The sequence below is a fragment of the Apus apus genome, chromosome 3 (genome assembly GCF_020740795.1).
Source record: "Apus apus isolate bApuApu2 chromosome 3, bApuApu2.pri.cur, whole genome shotgun sequence".
In the NCBI taxonomy this organism is placed as follows: domain Eukaryota; kingdom Metazoa; phylum Chordata; class Aves; order Apodiformes; family Apodidae; genus Apus; species Apus apus.
In genome coordinates, this window is record NC_067284.1 from 57,466,951 (window position 1) to 57,488,204 (window position 21,254).

At 39.1% G+C, this 21,254-nt stretch overlaps 1 protein-coding gene across 2 annotated transcripts in view; it reads left to right on the top strand.

Moving 5' to 3' along the window:
- Positions 1-21,254, top strand: part of MSH2 (mutS homolog 2) — a 55,027-nt gene that overhangs the window by 13,406 nt on the left and 20,367 nt on the right. For both annotated transcript variants that reach the window (XM_051615357.1, XM_051615358.1), the window contains exons 7-8: positions 10,241-10,440; positions 16,893-17,002. In XM_051615357.1, coding sequence (XP_051471317.1) covers positions 10,241-10,440; positions 16,893-17,002 — 310 coding nt within the window. The remainder of the gene's footprint in view (positions 1-10,240; positions 10,441-16,892; positions 17,003-21,254) is intronic.

Genomic DNA, 21,254 nt, shown 5'->3' on the forward strand with positions numbered 1-21,254 from the left:
GTTCTGGAGGTAGGATTTTCTTGGTCTTCAGTGATCCGTATTCAACATGAAGGTCTTTTTTTTATTTTTGACTGTCAAACATCGTGCAACAGTCTGTGACACTTGGGTTCTTTTGTAATTGGCTGACACTATAACGACTTCAAACAAAAGGTGTAGTCATGCTTCCCTGTCCACGGATTGTCACCAGTTCCCTTGTGAATGGCACCGGTACTAGTGTTCATGTAACTGTTTTGTTCATATTTTGATGAGGGAATTTAGCATGCTAAAATAAACAAGGGTGTAATGTTGCATAGCATCTAATCCAGTAAAATAAGGCAGTTGGCAAAACAGGCAATTCCTATTCCCTTTTCTGGCCCTTAGCTCCTGCTACTCCCTTTTTGGTCCCATACCTACAGAATAATTTGATTTGGCTTCTTCACCTGATGAAAAGAAATCCATGGAAAAGTGAGGAAAGTTGTAATCTAGAATTAAGCCTTTTGCTCCTCTGCAGCTGGTCCATGGCCTTGTATCTTCATAAATGGGAGAAGATTAATATAATCTTAAATGCAGATCAATAAATATTAAAAACCTCTTCTTTCAGATTTAATGACCTGACTTGTCAGTGTTTGCTTTCTCTTGCTATCTGGATGTTTTTAGAGTTTAGGGTAATTAATTTATATTCTGAGTTAGATTACCAAACTTGCTACAGGAGGGTAAATTGGATATCTGCCTATCCTTGAATTGGAAATGTGTCTGAATCTGTGGAATGGACCTGTTCACTGCTGTTGCTCAGGAAACCTGCTGCCTTTTTGACAAGTTCACTATGAAGGTGCTGGGTGCTGCTTGAATATTTTTAGCTTCTACAGAAGACAGACAATGGAAATTTGATGAAAAATAACATATGCATGAAAATAAATAAATCAAGTCTTTTGTAATATTGAGAAGACAGAAAACAGGTATGTGACAAAGTGTTTAGGAGATACTTAGACAATCTTGTTTTATGAAATAACCTCTTATCACTTGAGGATTCATTGAGGGTAAGAGGCTGTTTAGTCTAGCAAGATTGTGCAGGTTTTAGAAGTGGGAGAAGATTTGCTGTGTAAAACATGTTGAAAATTCAGCTTTGCTGATGGATCTTTTGTGTATTTTTCTTCAGTAAACATGCACGTTTAAAAGTTGCAAACAGTGTTTATCATTCTGTGAAGTAACAGGTTGCTGTAAGGTGAGAATTTTCTCTTTATCCCAGCTTCTCTTCTGTGGAGCTGTTTAATTTGTTAAGGGTAATATTTTTGTTATTTCTTAACTGAGAATGAGAAGGAGTGATGAATCAAATCTATATAGTGCTGTTACATAAAACTCTAGTCTGAATGGCAATTTTCAGTAATAATTAAAAAATAAACTTAACTCTTTTGAGAGACATAAGTGAAGATTTATTTTCCATTTCTACAACTTGCTTAGCTGGCTATTACTGTAAGTGACATACTAATACACTCAGGATGTGGAAAGGGAAATAGAAGACAGTTGATTTTGGTTTTGACTGTGACTAGAGTGATCATGTAGGTGCATGAAAGCTTCTCTAGAATGTAGACAGGACATTATTTTTGCTTTAAGCATTAGAATATATTCAGGACCCAACTCTTGTAGAGCAGGGCTGGTCTGCCATGGGGTTGTGGAGTTCTCCCAGCTGCAAAGTGAACCATCAGCAGGAGTTGGTAAGAGGGAGATGCTGGTTGGCCTTTTTGGGTCCTTGCTGCAGGGGCCTTCTGCCTATTTGAAGAGAAACAGTGGGACCCTGGGCAAGCTGTGGTCATCCCCTGCCTGTAGAAATGCTCCTGTCTGACGAAATGCTGCTGAAACACAGCCTGCAGCCTGTGGCTCTCGGCCATGTGAAAGGATAAGTGTCTGATGGTACCATCAGGAGTGCTGCCCGCCTTGCCTTAGAAATATTTTCTTTCTCCTTCTCTTACTTTTCATTGTGGGGAAATTGTGTGCATGCCTCAGAGCCCGGTGGTTCTTCTCTTTGACATGCTTTTTGGCTAGAGGAAGAAAAACAGAGCAATGCTTGTGTGCTGCTGCTTTTTTTGCATATGTTTCAGAATGATGCCAGCTACTCCCTTCCCTCAGGGTCTAAAAATATTGCTGGTGCAGCAGACTGCTTTGGGAGCAAGATATAAATTGCATCAACTGGTACCTTGCTGGTGAGGATAAGACCCAAGATTTTATTTTTCTGCTGAAGAATTTTTTTCTTCTCTTGTCTAATCTGCTGGGGTTGGAAAATGTTTTAACACTTGTACAAAAAAACATGAATTATTGGTAATCTATTTCAGAATACATAAGACTGCAGTAGGTATATTTGGGGAAAAAAACCCCACATTATATTGGAGTTAACGGTGCTTTTTCTGATAATCTTGTTTTGTTTTTTATTCTGACCTCATTAGTTTGCAGCCTCACAGTCAGTACATACAGCTTCCAAAGCTTTGCTTCATTGTTACAGAAAAAAAAATGCTTTGTTCCTGGTACACCTGATATAATCTCATGGCTTTTATTTACTATTGCTAGGCTTTGACACAATACTAAAATGGTAACTGCAGGAATTCGTACAGAGAATTCAAAGAGACTGTTACTTTCCTGATACAGATTAATGTTTTATAAATGTAACTGATGTAGAGGAGTAAACACTGACTTATTTGGAAGAATGCATTTATTGAATTAAAAATACTTATCTGTAAGTCGACTGTTCTGAGGTTGCAAATATATAGTATTGTTTTCATGGTAGGATGGTTTGGGGACTAATTAGGAAAATTGCACAGGAGGAATTAGGAAAAGAGGCAGGAGACTGATGTTTGGGTGTGACTTTCTCTTACGTTGTTAAGCAGCTGGGAGCCTGATGTGAAGCACGCCTGTCAGTTGCTTAGTAGCACACTTTTTGTACCCAGTGCTCTGGAAATATATGCAATCTGATTTTGTGGCTCCTCTAGGGTCTAAACCTGTCCTTCAAACCCTGAGTTCTGCATTGCAAGGGACTACTTGAGGAGACCTGCAAGGAGGAGTCATCATATTCATGGCTGCTTCAAGTTACACATTTGAGACTAAAAGACCGTAGTAGATAGTTCAGTCCAAAGACCTACCATCTTATAGTGGAATGAAGGCCAATTTCTGGTGCTAATTACATCCTTAGGGCATTGGATACTTGCCTGGAGATCCCTTGATTTAGTTCACTTCTGATGTGAGGGAGAAGGTATGACAGGGTGAAGAACAGCAGGTAGCAGTACTACCTCACACTTTTTGGAGTGTCAGTGCTGGTTTCTGCCAGCTTAGAAATCTTTGTGGGACTGTGGCTTGAGGGCATGATTTTCCTAGGCAGTTTAAGCCAGCATCAGGGTACAACTGGGTTTGTCCACAGCTGGTAGAGCCGCTGCAGAGGGAAGGTAGTTTAGGTGAGTGTGGCTGGTAGAAAGCTAACACAGCCACAGCAAACAAAGATTTATGTTTAAGGAGCAGGCTACAACTGGGAGCATCACCTTCAGTGTCAGCCTGGTAGGTCTGCATTTGCTTTTTACCAGACTACCAGTTTTAGTTCTGCCATGCTCTGTGGCTGGCCTGTGTGAAGAGCTTGGCAGCTTTCAAGCTGTGCTGCTGAGCCATGTCATGCTTCATCTCCAAGACTTTTTTGTTCCTGCAGGGGAAAAATTTTAAAACTGTTTGGGTCCAGGAATCGGAAACGTAGAATCTTTTAAGAAGCTAGGAATGTCATTGGAGTACAAGGATCACTATAATTTTAGTGGGATGACAGGGTTGTCTTTAAGTATGTGAACATCACGGGTAGTTTGTAAGATGCATCCCTGTGGGGCTGTTTGTTCCTTATTTGCTGTTTCTGTTAATCTACCCTATTATACAATATCTCTTTATTGCTAGAATCTTGTGATTTCATGTCCCTCACATAAAACTGTAATGCTCCTTAAATTCTGAACTGAGGATGTATATGCACTGTTTTTCTCCTTCCTCGTCATCTGTGTCTTTTTGTTTGGCTTTTGTTTTTTTTTAGGTTATAACAATATTTTTCATGGGGGAAGCTGTGATTTAATTTGGTATTACAGAAGCATTTGTAGCATTTTCTTAACTGAGAAAACAAAACTAACTTCATGCTTGCATGCTAAGAAGAAACAGTAGCAGGTCTCATGGTCTGGGCAAGAGCAGGTGGGAAACAGAAGAACTTGAGCTGTTTAGTGTGGAGTGGAATATATGTGAAGGTACAGGCTGCTTTTTTGGCAGAGTAGGAAGAAGCCTTGCTTACCTGGGTACAAGCCTCTTGCGCAGGCCTGTTGGAATTGGCTACTTTGTCCGTTTCTGAACTACAGGTCCTTGTGCATGCACACGTATTTGGGAGAGCTGAAAGAGAGCTTACACAGAAAAACTTGAGATACTAATTCAGACAAGATTTTTGGACCCTAACGATATTGTAAGGCCAAATGGTACCAAAATGGTACCAATTTCATTAAAATAACAGCAAGATTTTGCCTCCTTGCTTGGGACGTTTTGTCTCCATATGTAAGATGTTGCTGTATGCAACTCATTCAGAGAGCAACGTTTGGAGTTGTTGATGAAATAAAAACCTGAATTCAAGTCTTGTGTCCTCAAAGTACTAAAAGAACTAACTGATGCTTATGTTTGGTGTCCCCTGAAAGGCTGGTCCCTGCTGCTTGGGTCAATATTGCCACCAGCTGGAGGCACGCTGCCAGAAATCAGAGCAACTTCTGCCTCCTTTCATGGTTTGATTCAGGATTGGCAATTAAACTAGTGACAAAAGAGATCTTGCTGAAGGAAAAAAAAATCAGTAAAAAGAAAATGGGCTTATTCCTGACCAAACTGCCCAGGGTTTTGCAGATGTTGGTGGAGGAGAGATTAAAACCTGGGTGCTTTGTATCTCAGCTTGTACAGCTCACTGGTTTGTTAGGGTTTTTGTGCTGGCCAGTCCTGCTTGGACATTAAAAGTACTCATGCATTCTGACTCTGGTCTTTTATTTTAATCTGTTAGTTTAGTTGTTATTTCTACATATGGAATTATTTTCATCTTTCTGTGAAATCAGGCTTGATTAATCTTTTCCCGTTGACTTAAACTTCTATATCTAGCTCTGTAAAAGCCTAGAAATGCAATTAAACCCTCCAGACAGCTTCTGTGTTGTGACAGTAATGAATGCAATAACCTTAAAATCATGATGAAAAATGCTGCATAGGTGTAGCAAAGGAATAAGCAATCTTTTCTGATGCCAAATGAGATGTGAATCTCGCTGAGACAGAAAGATTGTGCTTAGACTTGGAAAAGTGTGTTCCATTTATTGGATCAAAACCAAATTTTTGCTATATTTTTTTTGGTGTAGAGTGTTAGTCCTTTCTCTGTTAATAGTAGGTCCAAGAGTTGCCTCTTATCAATAATAAAACATGGAAAAGGATGAAATGCTTTCAGTTGGCTTCCAGAATATCCAACAAGAATTTGGAGATAAGTGGGTTTTTTCTTCGCTCTCACTTGAAGAGCACAGTGAGCCTGATGCTACTTGTTATTGCACAGAATTTAAAGCTGATAAATAGACATGGTTTTGAATAGCAGGAAAAAAAAAAGGGATTATCCTTTCCAAGCTCAAGAAAAATACTTGTGTTAGTTTTCAGTTACATTAGCTGAAATTTTGCTGGTTTTGTGGTTTAAGTGGCAAATTAAAATAGCTATTTCAAAACAGATATTTTGTTCATATTCCAGTGTTGTTTCATTAGTTAAATTTTTTCTGTTATCTCGGCTGTGCTGCCTTAGATCTGTGGTGGAAAATTTTGCTTATTTTCCTTTCCTTTTTGGTTGTGTGGTGACAACAAGTTATCTGATGTTGTTAGCTGTAGTTTGATTACACTTTCTTGGATTTTAAATTTGTTTTTCTTCTGATTTTTTTGTTTTGTCTTTGCTTTTTTTCCTTAGTATAGCTTTAGATTTAAAACAACCTGTCGTTTGATTTCATTATTACTTGTGAGCATTAGGCATGGCTTATAGTTGCATTGTCTCAACATAAATTTCTTTCTGTTCAGCAGCCTTGTATGTATTCTTACCATATAGGACATTGTAATGCAGAATGTAGTGTGGACACAAACTTGTCAGCATTACATTCATGGTTGGTGAATGTGGAGGAGAGGGAAGATAGAATAGTACTAGGCAGGTCATGAGATGTTCTTATAATTAGCATGGTTTTGGCAGAGGAAAATTGTGTTGTGCTGATCTGAGAACTCTTTGAACTTGTCATTGTTGAGGACAAAGGAGGAAAAAAAACAACCAGTATGAATTAGAGCTTTCAAAACACCTTTGACAAGTTCTTATCTAAGAGGCTGTTGAACAAGCTGAGGGAGTTCTGGGATGAAAGTGAAGGGTTTGTTTGGGTGAAAGGCACAAGTGGGGAAAAAAAAAAGAGTCCAGAAGCTGCGCTTGAGATACTCTCTAATGATCAGGATAGCAGCTGGCTTGTGAGGTACTGCCACTTTTATAGGTGACACTAGTAAGGACCAAACTTTTAATGAGAACCAAAATGGTCTGACTGATTGGGCAGAACAGGGATGGTTTGGATTTTAATGAGAATAAGTATAAAGCACTGTGTATAAAAATAAATAATGTAATCTGCCTGTGTCTTACAGAATCTTAAATGGATTCAGTATCAGGCATCTGTGCATCAGGTTCAAGGCAAGTCTCTGTGCAGTTGGGTTTTGGAGATAATGATCCGTGGCATTACAGAAACTGTTGCTGCTGGTTCTTTTCTAAATGCAAAATTTACTAAGTTTCAAGATATGACTACCAGGATTACTTCCACCCTCTGTATCCTTCTTTCTTAAGTGTGAGCTTTTCTAGGAGCTGCTTGCTCATCCACACTGGCCTTCTGGAGTTTCTACCTGACTTTCTCTTAGTTGGGATGCATCGCTCTTGGGCCTGAAGGAAGTGATCCTTAAATATCAGCCAGCTTTCCTGGGCCCCTCAACCCTCCAGGATGTTATCCCATGACACTCTCTCTAGCAGATCCCTGAAGAGGCTGAAATCTGCCCTCTTGCAGTCAAGGGTAGTAAGCTTACTGTGAGCCCTCCTTGCTGCCCTAGGGATCTAGAACTCCACCATTTCACAGTCACTGCTGTCAAGGCTGCCCTTGAGCTCAGCATCCCTCATCAGTCCTTCCTTGTTGTTGAGAGCAAGGTCCAGCATAGCACCCCTCCTTGTAGGTTCCTTGATTACTTGGAGAAGGAAGTTGTCATCCATTCACTCTAGGAACCTTCTGGATTGTTTGTGCTTAGGAGAGTCGTCCCTCCCACAGATATCAGGGTGGTTGAAGTACCTCATGAGTACCATGGCTTGTGAACATGAAGCTGTTCCTATCTGTTTACAGAGTGCCTCATCTATACTGTCCTCCTGGTCAGGTGGCCTGTAGCAGACCCCCCACTGCAACCCCCACCTTTAATCTTAACCCATAAGCTCCCCAGGGAGAGCTCCATGCACTCCAGCTGCTCTTTGACATAGAGGGCAACATCCCCCTCCTCTCTGCCTCCATTCTTGGAGGAGGAATCTTAAGTATATTTCTGTCTGCTTCTCACAAGCTCTGTATAAATGCTGAAACTTTAATGTATCCTTTAGAGGTTCTGTATATTTCCTGTCCTTTTTGGAAATTAAGCACCATTATGGGTTAGTAATGTCAATCTTTAAACTGATTCAGTAAGGCAGTAGTTGAATGGATAAATGTAGGGGCACGATTCTTGTCGTTTTCATTGATTTTGTTGGGTGTAATACAGAAGGTTCGCTGAAGTGGTGTGGGTAGAACACTTTCTGCAACAGAAGGACATTCCTTTTGAATATTTTATGTACAGAAATATACTTCTACCTGTCCAGGGGTCCCTATCCCTCGTGTTACCTTAGGTAAAGCCTTTGTTTCTTAAGTGACTGTACTAATTAGCTGAGACAGTGTACCATGTTAACCTCTGTGTACTGTTTCAAGTGTCTAGCTCTCTCTGCAGAACACTGCATGGTGTAACAAAACAAATAACACCTTCAAAATTACAAAAAAGAAGTATTTTCCAGTGCTGTATGCAAATGAAGAGTTCTGCCAGTAAGCAAAACATAAGAAATAATGTGATGAAAGCTGTCCTTTTCTCTGCTTGTATGTCTCGAAATTAAATTAAATTCCTGGCTGAAGCCAAGATATTGATAGATAACATGTTACTGTGTTTAACCAGAAATCAACACAGTATAACACGTGTGGAAGTCTCTGGAGGAGGTAAAAGTTCTTCCTTCATATTCCTAAAGTGTGTCCAAAGAACACTGAGCTCTGTGGCACTCCAGAATGAACATTATCTTACTTTCTTGTTTAACTGCAAATGCAAAATATGTAAAGGTGATAACATTAACTGATGCAAAAAAGAAAGCAAGAAATGTAGGAAAGTTCTCTTACATTCTAATGGGAAAAATATAATTTAATGCTCTGTCACTTCTCATTGAGATTTATGTTGCTTTCAGCACTAAAGGAATATTTCTTTCACAATTAAAAAAAAAAAAGATACAACCACTGAAATGTCAGGGAGCAGCAGCAAAGGCAGGCTGAAGGGAAGGCAAACTGGGAGTCAGTGGTGACAAGACAAGCAGAGAGAGTACCCTCATTGATAAGGACATGGTCTTCCAACACCTGCATGAGGCAAACAGGGTATAATATCTGGTAATAATAACAAGGTTCTGCCAACAGTCTCCAGGCAAGTCTGTAGTGATGATCTGAGGTGAAGCAAGGAAGTCTTGTCAACTGGTCACAGTCTGGATCAGTGGGGTGCATGGCCAGGCACAGGCGTGGCTGCAGCATAGTGTCTTATTTTGAATGTATCTCTTCAGTGAAGATGAGGAAGCCCTAGACAAGGCTTCTTACACAGCTCTTCACAGTGGTCTTTGCTGTTAGGATTTGCCTTCAAGAATCCCTAGAGCCTGAGACGGTTGACAAAATTCTGAAGCAACGAAGGCAGAACCTCATTAGAGGAGGATCAGGTTAGCAAACATTTAAACAAATTAGGCACAAGTCTGTGAGACCTGAGGAGTACACCCACAAGTGCTAAGATAGCTAGCCAAAGTAATTGTGGGCCAATCTTGATTGTCTCAGAAAGGTCATGATGGTCAGAGGAGGCTTCTGAAGATAGGAGTGACATAAACTTTCTTCCAGTCCTCAAGAAGGGCAAAAAGGACTATCCAGGGAATTACAGGTTGGTCAGCCTCATCTTTATCCTTGAGAAGGTGATTGAGCAGATAAACCTGCAAAGCATAGCTAAATGAACTATGGGCAGGATGGTGATTTGAATTAGTTGACATGGACTTATGAAGGGAAAATCATGTCTGACCAACCCAATAGCCTTCAACAAGAAATTGCCTAGGTTGTTCGATAAGGGGAGACCAGTGAATATTGTTTATCTTTACTTCAGCAGGTTTTTATCCCTGTCTCTTATTACATCTGATGAGGTATGGACCAGCTAAGTAGACCGTGTGGTGGACTGAAAACTAACTGAACTGCCAGACTCAAAGGATTGTGATCAGGGCATTAAGTCCAGTTGGAAACCAATAATTACTGGTGTATCTGAGGGGTTGATACTGGGGCCATCCTTGGAGATACATGGAATGTTACTGGACACAGTCCTGGGCAGCTGCTTTAGCTGACACTACTTTGAACAAAGTGTTTGGAGTAATCAATGTCCAGAAGTGCATTCCAACCTCAAGGATTCTGATTCTTTGATCCAGGGTTGCACAGCTGCACAGTGTCAATGTTGTCTTTGACCACAGGCAGCTAAACTTTGCCAAGAGTATTTTTTTCCTAGAGTGTGGTCTTTTCCTACATAAAATCTTTTCTTTCATAGTCTACTGGATGACAACTTCTATTGTACAGAGAAGGTATTAATTTTAAAGTAGATTCTGATCTTGGACATACCTACAGAACAGATGTTGGCATTTGTGCTTGACACAGATTCGCTCCAATGTTGTTCATTAGATACCCCAACTTCTAAGAACTACAGAAGCATGACAGGCTAAATATCCTTGCTTTCCCTGTTCAAGCGTTGTCCTAGTTTCATTTGTTCATTTATTAGGAAGGTTGACCAATCCATAGAGATCATCCATAGAGAAAGGTAACTAGAAACTGCCAGATAAATGTTTTAATTCTAATTAGTGGCATAAAAGAACTACAGACCATGCCATATTAATAATTGTTATGAACTTCTTATTTAGATTGAATTTGGTTGAAGCTTTTATGGTGGATTCAGAACTACGTCAGTGCCATCAAGAAGATCTCTTACGTCGCTTCCCAGATCTTAACCGGCTGGCAAAGAAATTTCAGAGACAAACAGCAAACTTGCAAGACTGTTACCGAATGTATCAAGCTATTAATCAATTGCCTAATGTGGTACAAGCACTAGAAAAACATGAAGGTAATGCTAGTCCTATTTATTTTCACTATTTTATGCTACATTGATGATGCAAAGAAATAGTCTTTTTCTTGTATACTGTTGTTGCAGGAATAAAGTTTAAAGACATTTGGATTTGAAATGAGCTGAAATTCTGAAATACCAAAAAATGAATCTAGCCAAATCTCTACATGAAAAAACATTGCAATTAGTGTGCAGCTGAAATACTTGAACTGTTGGATGGTGGTCTGGTAATCTTTGGCAGCAGCTTGCCTTTAAGAATTCCCAACCAATTGTGTGTATATTATGATCTTACAAAAAGGATTACTATCCATACACTATTGTAGTGTTCCTTTTGAAGACACTTTGCACTTTGGGTTGTAATTAAAAGCAAAAAACCCTGTTTAAGCATTGTTGATGTAATTTGAATGGTGCTTTTTTTTTTTTTTTTTTAAATTGCAGTGTTCCTGTATTTGGTAAGAGAAACATGGCAGGGTTTCTTCTGATCTTCGTTAGCAGGAAGCTCAATGCTATGACAAACAAGTCTGGAAAATACAAAGGTTGCTATTTCTTTTCCTTTCTACATGCTACCAAGAAAATGCAGAATAAGATATTACTGCTAAGCCACTCTTCATCATCTTTGAAAGGTCTTGGAGAATAGGAGAGGTGCCTGAAGGTCTGGAGGAAAGCCAGTGTCACTCCAGTCTTCCAAAAGGGCAAGTAGGAGTACCCAGGAAATTATAGGCCAGTCAGCCTCACCTCCATCCCAGGAAAGGAGATGGGTCAGCTCATTCTGGATGTCATCTGTAAACATGTGGAGGAAAAGAAGGTTAGTAGTTAGTAGTATCAGGAGTAAGAGAAATCATGCTTGATCAGTCTGGTAACCTTCTATGACAGCATGACTGGCTGGGTAGATGAGGGGAGAGCAGTGCGTGTTGTCTGCTTTGGCTTCATCAATGCTTTTGACACTGTGTCTCATAACATCCTCATAGATAAGCTTAGGAATTGTGGGTTACATGAGTGGACAGTGAGGTGGATTGAGAACTGGCTGAATTGCAGAGCTCAGAGAGTTGTGATCTGTGGTGCAGTGTCTGGTTGGAGGCCTATAGCTAGTGTTACTCCCCAGGGGTCAGTGCCATGTCCTGTCTTGTTCAGCATATTCATCAATGACCTGGACGAAGGCAGAGTGTACTCTCAACAAGTTTAATGATGATAGAAAACTGCGGGGAGTGTCTGATACACCAGAAGGCTGTGCTGCCATTCAGAGGACCTGGACAGGCTGAAGAGTTGGACAGACAGGAACTTAATGAAGTTAAAGACAAGTGTAGGATCCTGCATGTAGGGAGGAAGAACCCCATGCACCAGTACAGGTTATGGGTTGACCTGCTGGAATGTAGCTCTTCAGAGAAGGACATGGGAGTCATGGTGGACAGCAAATTAGCTATGAACCAGCAATGTGCTCTTCTGGCCAAGAATGCCAGGGGTGCATTAAGAAGCATGTGGCTAGCAGGTTGAAGGAGTTTATCCTCCCCCCTACTCTTTCCTAGGGAGGTCACATCTGGAGTCCTGTGTCCAGTTCTGTGCTCCCCAGAACAAGAAGAACAAGGAACTACTGGAGTGAGTCTAGCAGAAAGCTATGAGGATGATAGGGAACTGAAGTGTCCCTTTTATGTGGAAAGGCTGAGAGACCTGGGTCTGTTTAGGCTAGAGAAGACTGAGAGGGGATCTTATAAATACTTAAAAATATCTAAAGGGTGGGTGTCAAGAGACTCTTTTCAGTGGTGCCCAGCGACAGGATGAGGGGCAATGGGCACAAACTGGAACACAGAAGTTCCATCTGAACATGAGGGAAGACTTGTTTACTTTGGAGATGACAGAGCACTGGAACAGGCTGTCCAGAGGGGTTGTGGAGGCTTCTCCTGTGGATATGATGTTCAAAACCCACCTGGATGCAATCCTGTGAACCCTGCTCTAGGTGAACCCACTTTAGCAGCAGAGTTCGACTCCGTGATCTCCAGAGGTCCCTTCCGACCCCTACCATTCTGTGATTCTTTGATGAGTGTCAGCATAACATAGGGGTGATTCTATACAGTAATAGCAGACCTAGCCTGTCAGAAAGCATGTTCTTTTAGAAGCCTATTAATTAGTTCAAAATCTGTACATAAAGCAAACACGAAAGCCTTAAAGAGAAAAAAAAATTTGTAATGATACAGTTAGAAAAAATTTTCCTCTATTTGAGTAGACAGTAATATTACCCAGTACCTTATACTTTTCTGTACTATAGTTTCATGACTTCAAGTAATTACACTTCTAAAATATTAATCTTAAATTAATTTTTCATTGCTGGCTGTGTTATTTCCGAAAACAGTTAAGATCTAAAATGAGAAGAAATTGGCAGATGCTTTTTATTTTTTTTTAAGAGCTGTGCAATGCTTTAGCTGCCTCAGTCATGTCCCTTTGACTTTTCCAGACTCTGCTTGTTTTTGCCTTAGCATGGAGCTCCTGGATTTTCATCTTAAACTGAGGTATTAGTTCAAAATGTTCTCTTCTGTCTTTACTTCGTTTCCTATTAGTGTCATTTGGATCAACGTAGTTTCTCTGTCATAACACTGGGGTAGGACAACAATTCCATTTTTAGAAGTTTTGAAGAGCAAGCTGTGTAAGGCAATCTGCTAAGCTCACCATATGGAAAAATAAATAGACTGCAAAGGATCTTGCTGTTTTCCACATGTATCATTCGGCCTTAGTAGGGCATTTATCAGCAGTATATCTAAGATAATTTAAAACAGATTAAATGTGTTATTTTTCTTTGTACTTCTACACCTTTGCTTAAAGTACAAGAATGGTCTGGTAATTGTGAGTGTGTGTGACTGATTCAGACTTAGTCTGATAATTTGCCTGTTAAATACTGTACAAAATCTTTACATTCATCAAGAGATGGGATGTTGGAAAAATTTTTGACAGTTCTGAGTATCTGCCAGTTTCAGAACTTTGTTTTCTCATGAATGGCTATGAGAAGATTGAGCAACTACACCATGATCAGCAGTGATTGCCTTTCCCTCAATATCAAGCTTTGCTTTGTTGAGATGCTTGTGTTTATGGATTATGAAATCTGGGGGAGTTAGTGAGTGAAGATTGTTTTTATTCTTTAGACATAAAAAACCTGCATAAGACAGGTGTGGACTCTGAGTCATCAAGTCACTTTGCTGTTGCTGGCAAAAGGAAGCAGTTGTTCATGACTCAAAATTGCTGAGGCATAAAATCTAGGTGTCTTCAAGAAGCTGCTGAGGCATCTTCTTTCTGATCTCGGGTTGACATTCTTTATTTTAAGCCTGTAAATATGCAGGATACAGGAATTGTATGCTGGGTTCCAGATCTGTTTTATCATGTTGTGGAGTGGCTTTAATACCCCCTTACTGCTTTTGGAAGTACCTCTTCTTGTGTGCTCCAGCACTGTTCTTTCCATGACTGTTGCACTGGTGTGTTACAGCAATGCTGTGGTCAAGCTTGACTGTTTCCCATCCTTTGTCATTTCCAGCTGATTTTTTCCCCCTACTCATAACAGAAATTTGTCTATCAATATGTCATCTTACTGTTAAACTTCTTTCTATTAGCCCACTTTTCAAGGTCAGTTAGCCACGTTCCTGATTTATTTTTTTCCAATTTCATCTATTGATACCTTCCACGTTGCATTTATTAGTGAATTTTATAAGTAGCCTTCTTTTGTGCTTAATTATTTTAATTATCATTTTGTGTGTAATTATTTCACACATCTTAAAAAGATAAGTGCTTCTATAAGCCCTGGAGGAACTATATTGCTGATGTCCTTCCAGCTCATTAATCTTTTGCAAGTCTGTAATGTCCTCTTTATCTGTCTTCTGATAATTGTATAAATAGTGAATCTTGCATCTTGTCATCTCATGTGACACGATATTAAATGCTTTAGATTAGTTCTGCAGATTTCCCTTTGTTTTAGTTATCTCAGATGTTGCTCTCTACAAGTGTGATCTGCCTTCAGAAAACCTGTGCTATGTCTTTTATCCCAGTTTCTGTTGTGTTCCTTGATCTTTCCTCATCATTTTTTGAAGACCTTTTGTAACATCAGAAAGGCTGGTTTAATTATATTTAGTCATTGAGATTTGTTTTCCCCTGATAGAATAGTGTCAGTTTTCATACTTCTGTTTGCTGACAAATGGTTAAAGTTTGAAGATTACTTCTTGATTTTTAACTCCTATAGAACGTTTTAAACCATGTTAGTAGTAAGGTCCTTAATGCACGTAATCAACATGCATCTATGTCTCAGTAAGTAAATTATGGTTTAATTTTAAACTGTGCCTGGGAGCAGATAGGCTTTGTGATCAATATTCATCTCTCCTTTTGGCGGTACGTATGTCTATTATTCTTTCTCTCAATGTTTAGCTTACATGCTAATAATGTTGAGTAGGTGCAAAAGTATATATTTTTTTACCATTCATCTTTATATAAGTTTATGAATGTTGGTGCAAGACAAGTTGGAGTTTAATTTAGAATTTTTCAATGGCATTTTTTGTTCATATTCTCTTAATGTCAAGTGTTACACTTTTAAGAAAAGCATATGCATACAACTTCTATAAATACACAGTATTCACTGACTCTACTGTTTTACTTCATGTGTTGGATAGTGACTAAGAAGTTGGATTGAAAGTGTAAATACATTTTGCAAGGTATCACTTTAAACCATATAATAAATATTAGTAAATACAGTAGTATTTTATTTACTTAATAAATTCATGTGTCTTAATTTTTGGATTTGACACCTTCCTATGGTGTCAGAAGATGTACTTTTCAAACTTAAAATAATTAAATGGTATAATGAAACTTTCCTACTTTGTTTAAGAAAATAAATGGTAATCTCTACTTCAAGTTCAAGCACAAAAAAATTTCAGTGATTCAAGAATACTGAAGATCATTTCATTGTGTGTGCCATGCTTTCTGTCAACTGGTGCATTGGGAACTGCGAAGTCTGCTCTGAAGAGTGGATGTGAAACTTCACATCTTCAGTCTTTTCCTTCTTTACTACCTCCTTGTATTTTCTAGGTTGGTTTAGATGTGCCTTCTTACAGGAGGGAAAAAAACAAACAAAAAAGATGGGACAGAGGGCAAGAGATTTGGAAAAAGCAAGCTGTGCTTTGTATCAGGTCTCTCTTAGTTTTGAAAATTTTTAGTCAGCAGAAGACTCCATTTTTAGAAGTTTGATAATCTTTCAGCAACATGTAATCTTTTTCTCTCTTAGTAGATACTAATCAGTTGAGAAGAAGGCAATAAACCAACCTTTTTCTTTTCACTTGAGTTACAGTGTTGAGAGAGAAGAAATCATGTCCTTAACTGTGTGACTTTTATAAATTTGTATGGAATTTTTTTTTAGGAAAGGTTAAGACTTTTTCCCTAGTCTGGTAGGAAATTGGGAGGCTCTGGAATAGCCAGAGCTTAATTTTATGTCTCTCTGATGTGCATAGCCTTGCCTGTAAGTGCTGGAAGCAGATGTTGTAAATCTGTATATAATCTAGTGCTGATAAGGTCACAGTATTGGATTCTTCTTTAGGCATTTTGTGTAAATTGTAATCAATAATGCTAATTGTTCTGTCATTGAATCATAACTTGAAGTGGCTTCGAAGATGTAAATATTCGTTTACTAATAGATCATTTTCACAGCTGGGTGCTGGATAGGTGCTTATTTCCAGGCCTGAACAAAGTACTGCTTTCACAAAACTGGCAGTACCTGTGCGTGCTGAGTTAACTGCAAACTGCATTTTGCATTCAACACTTATGTGTTGGATTCTATAGATTTCCAGCCAGTATGTGTTCTCTGCAGTTACACTTGCTGCTGCAGAGTATTTGCTAACAAAATAGATTGGAAAAGACTGATTTAGTTTTGATGACTTCTTGTTTGGTGGAAAGATCAGTGACTACAGAGATCTGCTTAGAGTAGGTGCTCTTTTTTAAGGAAAACAAAACCAAAAAAGATACAGTTTGGTTTCTATTTATGCCCTTATAGTAACCTACCAAATATTCCAAATTTTTGGTTATTTTGCTTTAAGAAAAATTCAAAACTCTGGGTGTGGATTTTGTAACTCTAAAATTGGTTGCTGTAGAATACACTTTTTACTAAAGCCATTTCAACTTTTTATGTGCAAGACTAGATAATTTTCAGATAGCAGATTTGCTTTCAAACTATTGTTTGTAGTTTTACTCATAGTGGGAATTAATACTACTAGATAGGAACAAAGATGACAGAATAGGTACAAACTTTATCAGAATAGAAATTGGTTAATGTCAGCTGATTTTTTTCAGAGAAAGATAATGCATCTGTCAGTGAAATAATCATAACCAATCTTAAAAGTGAACCAGCTATATAGATGTGCTGTTTATCTTTGGTAAGTGAATTCTGGTATAGTTGTGGGCTTTTGTGAATAATTTTTCTTGCTTGTTCTTAACAGGAGCTCACCAGATGTTGTTGTTGGCAGTGTTTATAACACCTCTTAATGATATCTCCTCTGACTTCTCAAAATTTGTGGAAATGATAGAAACAACATTGGACATGGATAAGGTATGGACTGGTGTGTGGGAGGGGGTTTACTTAGCAGTTAAAATTTCTTATTAAACTTTGCAATCTGCTCTGCACTTAATTTAATTGATCATCTATATTAAGTAGTTTGTGATACTTTATGAATATATGAAGACTGTTAGTAGTACAGCAGTTGAATATCAAGAGGGTATTCACCCACTGTTTCTCTGCTTCTGTAAAGCTTTGTTAGACTTGGTTCTATTTGGTGGAATTAAGTCTTCGTAACAGTTTGCCTCTCTGATGATTGACCCTAGGTATAAAGAATGACTTTATTTTCCAGTGAAAAGGCATTTCTTACTGGAGTGAAAGCTACTACAAGTATCAAAGCCTTGCAGCTACACTTATAAAATATTACTGATGATAGAACTGTGCCTGCTAGGGAAAACTGGCATTTTTTTCAGATTAAAAGAAGTCTGGAAGGAACATTCCTGTTCCTTAAATCTGTATTGGAAAGGAGAAGGGATGAGCATAAATGACTGTTTTATCATTGTTTAGTTTAGAATACTTAGGACAGAGACAGAAACATGAACCATTGCTTAACTGGGTGAGTCAGTGCCAAAGTTTTTAGTGATTTTTGTACATAACTTCTCTCCATTTTTTTGTTAGAGGACTAGTGAGACCCATTTTGAAAAGTACATACTTGGTTAGAAATGTATTTAATGTTCTTTCTCAATAAGATATGCCAGTAATTTTGGTAAACTTGGGAGGCTTTTAGGATTGTCAGCCTCAGCTGACGGCAGAAATATGAGATATACCTAACAGTGGTAGTAAGGGCAAGGTCCTGAAGTTTTGAAAACTGCAATGGCTTTAAAATCTTGAACATGTATATTTTTGTCCCAAGGCAGAATCACTGCTTTGTATCTTTCCATTGTACGCACGTTCATCAACTGCATTTTACTGTTCATGGAAAGACTGTTTGATTGACGTGTTGCTGTAATTTGTGTTATATGCTAATGAAGAAATTTATAGCTTTATACTAGTTACAGACCATCTGTTGATGCAGTTTGTATGCTGGGACTCTGGTTTCTTTAAAATTAACAGCTGTTCTAAGCCTTCACCCTTCATAGTCTGGCTCTTCAAATTTCTTTTCAGCTTCTACTTTAGAAATTTTTTTATTGTCCTTCTAAAGAGAATAATAACAAGTCAGTTATTTTTTATCAAGTCCTATAGAATCCCATGTGTCAATTTTTTTTTCCCCTTCAAAGTGTTGGAAAATGGCTATAGGTAAGCCAACACTGGTTTTACCAGAAGAATAAACCTCATCCATGTGAATGTTAAAGCCTGAACTTTGACTTGAAATTCCTCTTACATTTTTAGGAAGTTCAAACAAAATACCCGGCTCCATTCTGAGTATGGTTGGAGGACAGGTTGTCATAGCAACTACATGATGTCAATAATCCATTCTAATATGAAAAGAAACATCTAAGTTCAAAAAGCGTGGGATGTGGTTATTCATTTGCCTAGCTGTAATAGAAGAGAGGAGATGTCACTTCAGTTCCTGTCTTTCACAGAATCATGAGGGGCCTTTGAAAAACCAGCTACCTCAACTTCCTCCTCAAGTCAGGACAGCTTCAAAATTTGTTAGCACTTTTGGTATATGGTATTTTGGCTTGAGTATTAAGAGCACAGCTCTTTACAGAAGGATTTGTTTTTCAGATTAGCTAGCTACCTCAGCATAGTCCCAGAGTCTACAAATTTGTTTGCCGTTAACTCATTCATTTGAGCACTCTTTGGAAATGTGACTCCCAGGTCTTACTTATTTCATGTAGTAAACACCTGCAGGTATGAAAGTGTTGTCAATGCTGAGGTGTTAGTCTGCTACTTAGTGCATTGAATATTTTGTACTTTGAATATTCATTTCAGAGTACCTCTTGGTGTTGCCTTCGGAAAGGCAAGGCGACCTGGTTCAGGAACGGCACGGCGACCAACCCCTGGTCGCTCGGTCCATATGCACACAGACACCAATGTGGTGGATGGCAAAATGGCGTTTATTGCCATGCGGCATGGCATTATATAGCTTGAGCAACGTCACATCCGTTTTGCTTACATCACAGTCTATACACTATTGGCTGTCCCGAGGGGGGGGGAGGACCCTGTCTTTCTGTACAGCACGAGATCTTCCGGCCGCCAGACCCTGGCTACATCTTGGCAAAAACACTAAAAAAAACCAACAGTGCTTTTAGCAGAACAAAAGGGAATGTCTAGCTGCTTTTTATCCAATTGCATTAAGGGATTTGCTTTCATTATTACCCTTTGCATGACTACTGTCAGTATAAGGTTATATAGAGAGTGAAGACCATGCAAGAGAGTTCAGACCAATCTATTGCATGTCTGTTGCATGCCTTAGTCTATGAAGCAAATTTAACGTTTGACTTTAATTGAACTAAACTTAAACACATTTCAGTGATCAATATATTGGTGGGATGTCACAATGATGCTGAGTATTTTTATCCTTCTCTTGGGGACATGAGAGGGGAATCAGTGGGGTTCACTGGTGTTTCCTTCCATTTTTCTGTTGAGGTGTAGCCTTAGTTATTACCTCAAATACCACATCTCTGTTAATGCTTGTCCTGTGAGATTGTCAGCTATGTTCATACTGAGGGCTGTAGAAGTGGAAAGCAAAAGTTTGCTTTAAAGGGCTTACCTAATTATAGCTGAGATACTGCTGTACGAGGAGCACAGCTTGAGAGGAGTGGTAGAGGGTAATATGGTTGTGGGTGCATGATGTTTTTATATATTAATTAGTAGCACTAGTTTAAAATATTTTTAGTAAACTGTAATTTTAATTCCTTAGCAGTTTAGCTGAACTTTTAGTTTAATTTTAAAATGTTTTCTGTTCAGTTGATCACACCTGGCTTTCACTTTGAGAGTGCGGTCAGGTGGAGCAGTTCTGTTTGTCACTTGCAAAGGTTTACTGCATGAGGAGGGAGCTGCCCTATTGTAATTGGGTGGGTAATGCAATATACTAGAAGCTGTCTTCAAACCTGGATCTTACACATTTTTAAATTTAGATTTTCAGGCTGAGATAATGGAATACAGGCTGCTTCATATCCTAAATACTTGGTACATACACACTGAAAAGCCATCAGGGACTTGTCCTGGAGCCGGAGTGCTGGTCTGCTGTGAACCAGTTCTTGGACTGCTACAGTTCCTAACCCACACTATTAGTGTAAGCAGAAAGTGAAGTAATTTTACCCTAATGTTCATGTGTTGGGATTAGGGTTTATTTCTTGCACACTTGCAGCATCTGGGTTCATTTGTTGCCATGTGCCTGTTGAAGTTGTAGTGAAGCTAGCAATAAGCACCTGAAAACCAACTCCATCCCCATGACTGTGGGACTGAGCAGTAGGTGAGGCAGTAACTTAGTGTTTTTGCAGATTATAAATTATAGCCTCTTATGGATTGTTGTTTAAAGTGAAATGAATGCTTGTCTGCAGTGAGGAAAGCCCTGAAGGATGGAAGAGGAGGGCACCACTTCAGTTCTGGTCAGCCTCTCTGAAATTGCAGCCTGGGTGAAGGCTGGAACCAACCAGCCAGTCTGAGTGCCCTTCTGGGGCTGCCAGAGCCTTGTGGGTCCTTGGGAACATTACCTTCCTTATCCTGAGTTTATGGGATTTTCTGCATTTTATTCCAGGCTTCAAAGAATTCCTTGAAGCTGTGAAACAAAATTACTTTTCACTTGACTGTCAGCCTTCAAGAGACTGGTTGTCTCTTGAAGCCAGTTGTGACTAGGCCTGGTGTGCATGGGTTTGCATCCCACCTTCTGCAGTTCCTATTCAGATCTGGAATCTTCCCTACAAAACCAGGAATGGTCTTTTCTGCTGTATGCTCAGTCATCTTCATGGTTGTTCTTTCTGCAGAATTTAGAGAATGGGAGGAGCAGGACTATCAACACGGATGTAATAGGGAAATAATTTGTTGATATCCTTTTCTTAATGCCTCCAAATGTCCGGGTGTCCTCTAAAATCTCATAATCCGTTATTTTGTGGAGTCCACATCTCTGGTTAAGCAACTGGAAAACTTTGCCACTGCAGTGTTTGCATACAACACAACTGGAACTGAAACGGCAGGCTGAGTGAAATGCCTTGCGATGCTGGTAATTACACAAAGGCAACAGGCACCAACAGTTGAGTTTTCCATCATGCAACTTCTGCAGAAGATCAAATTATCTGTTTGGAGAAGAGAATTCTCAGAATAAAATAGCAATTCTTTGAATATGCAGTATGAGATGCAG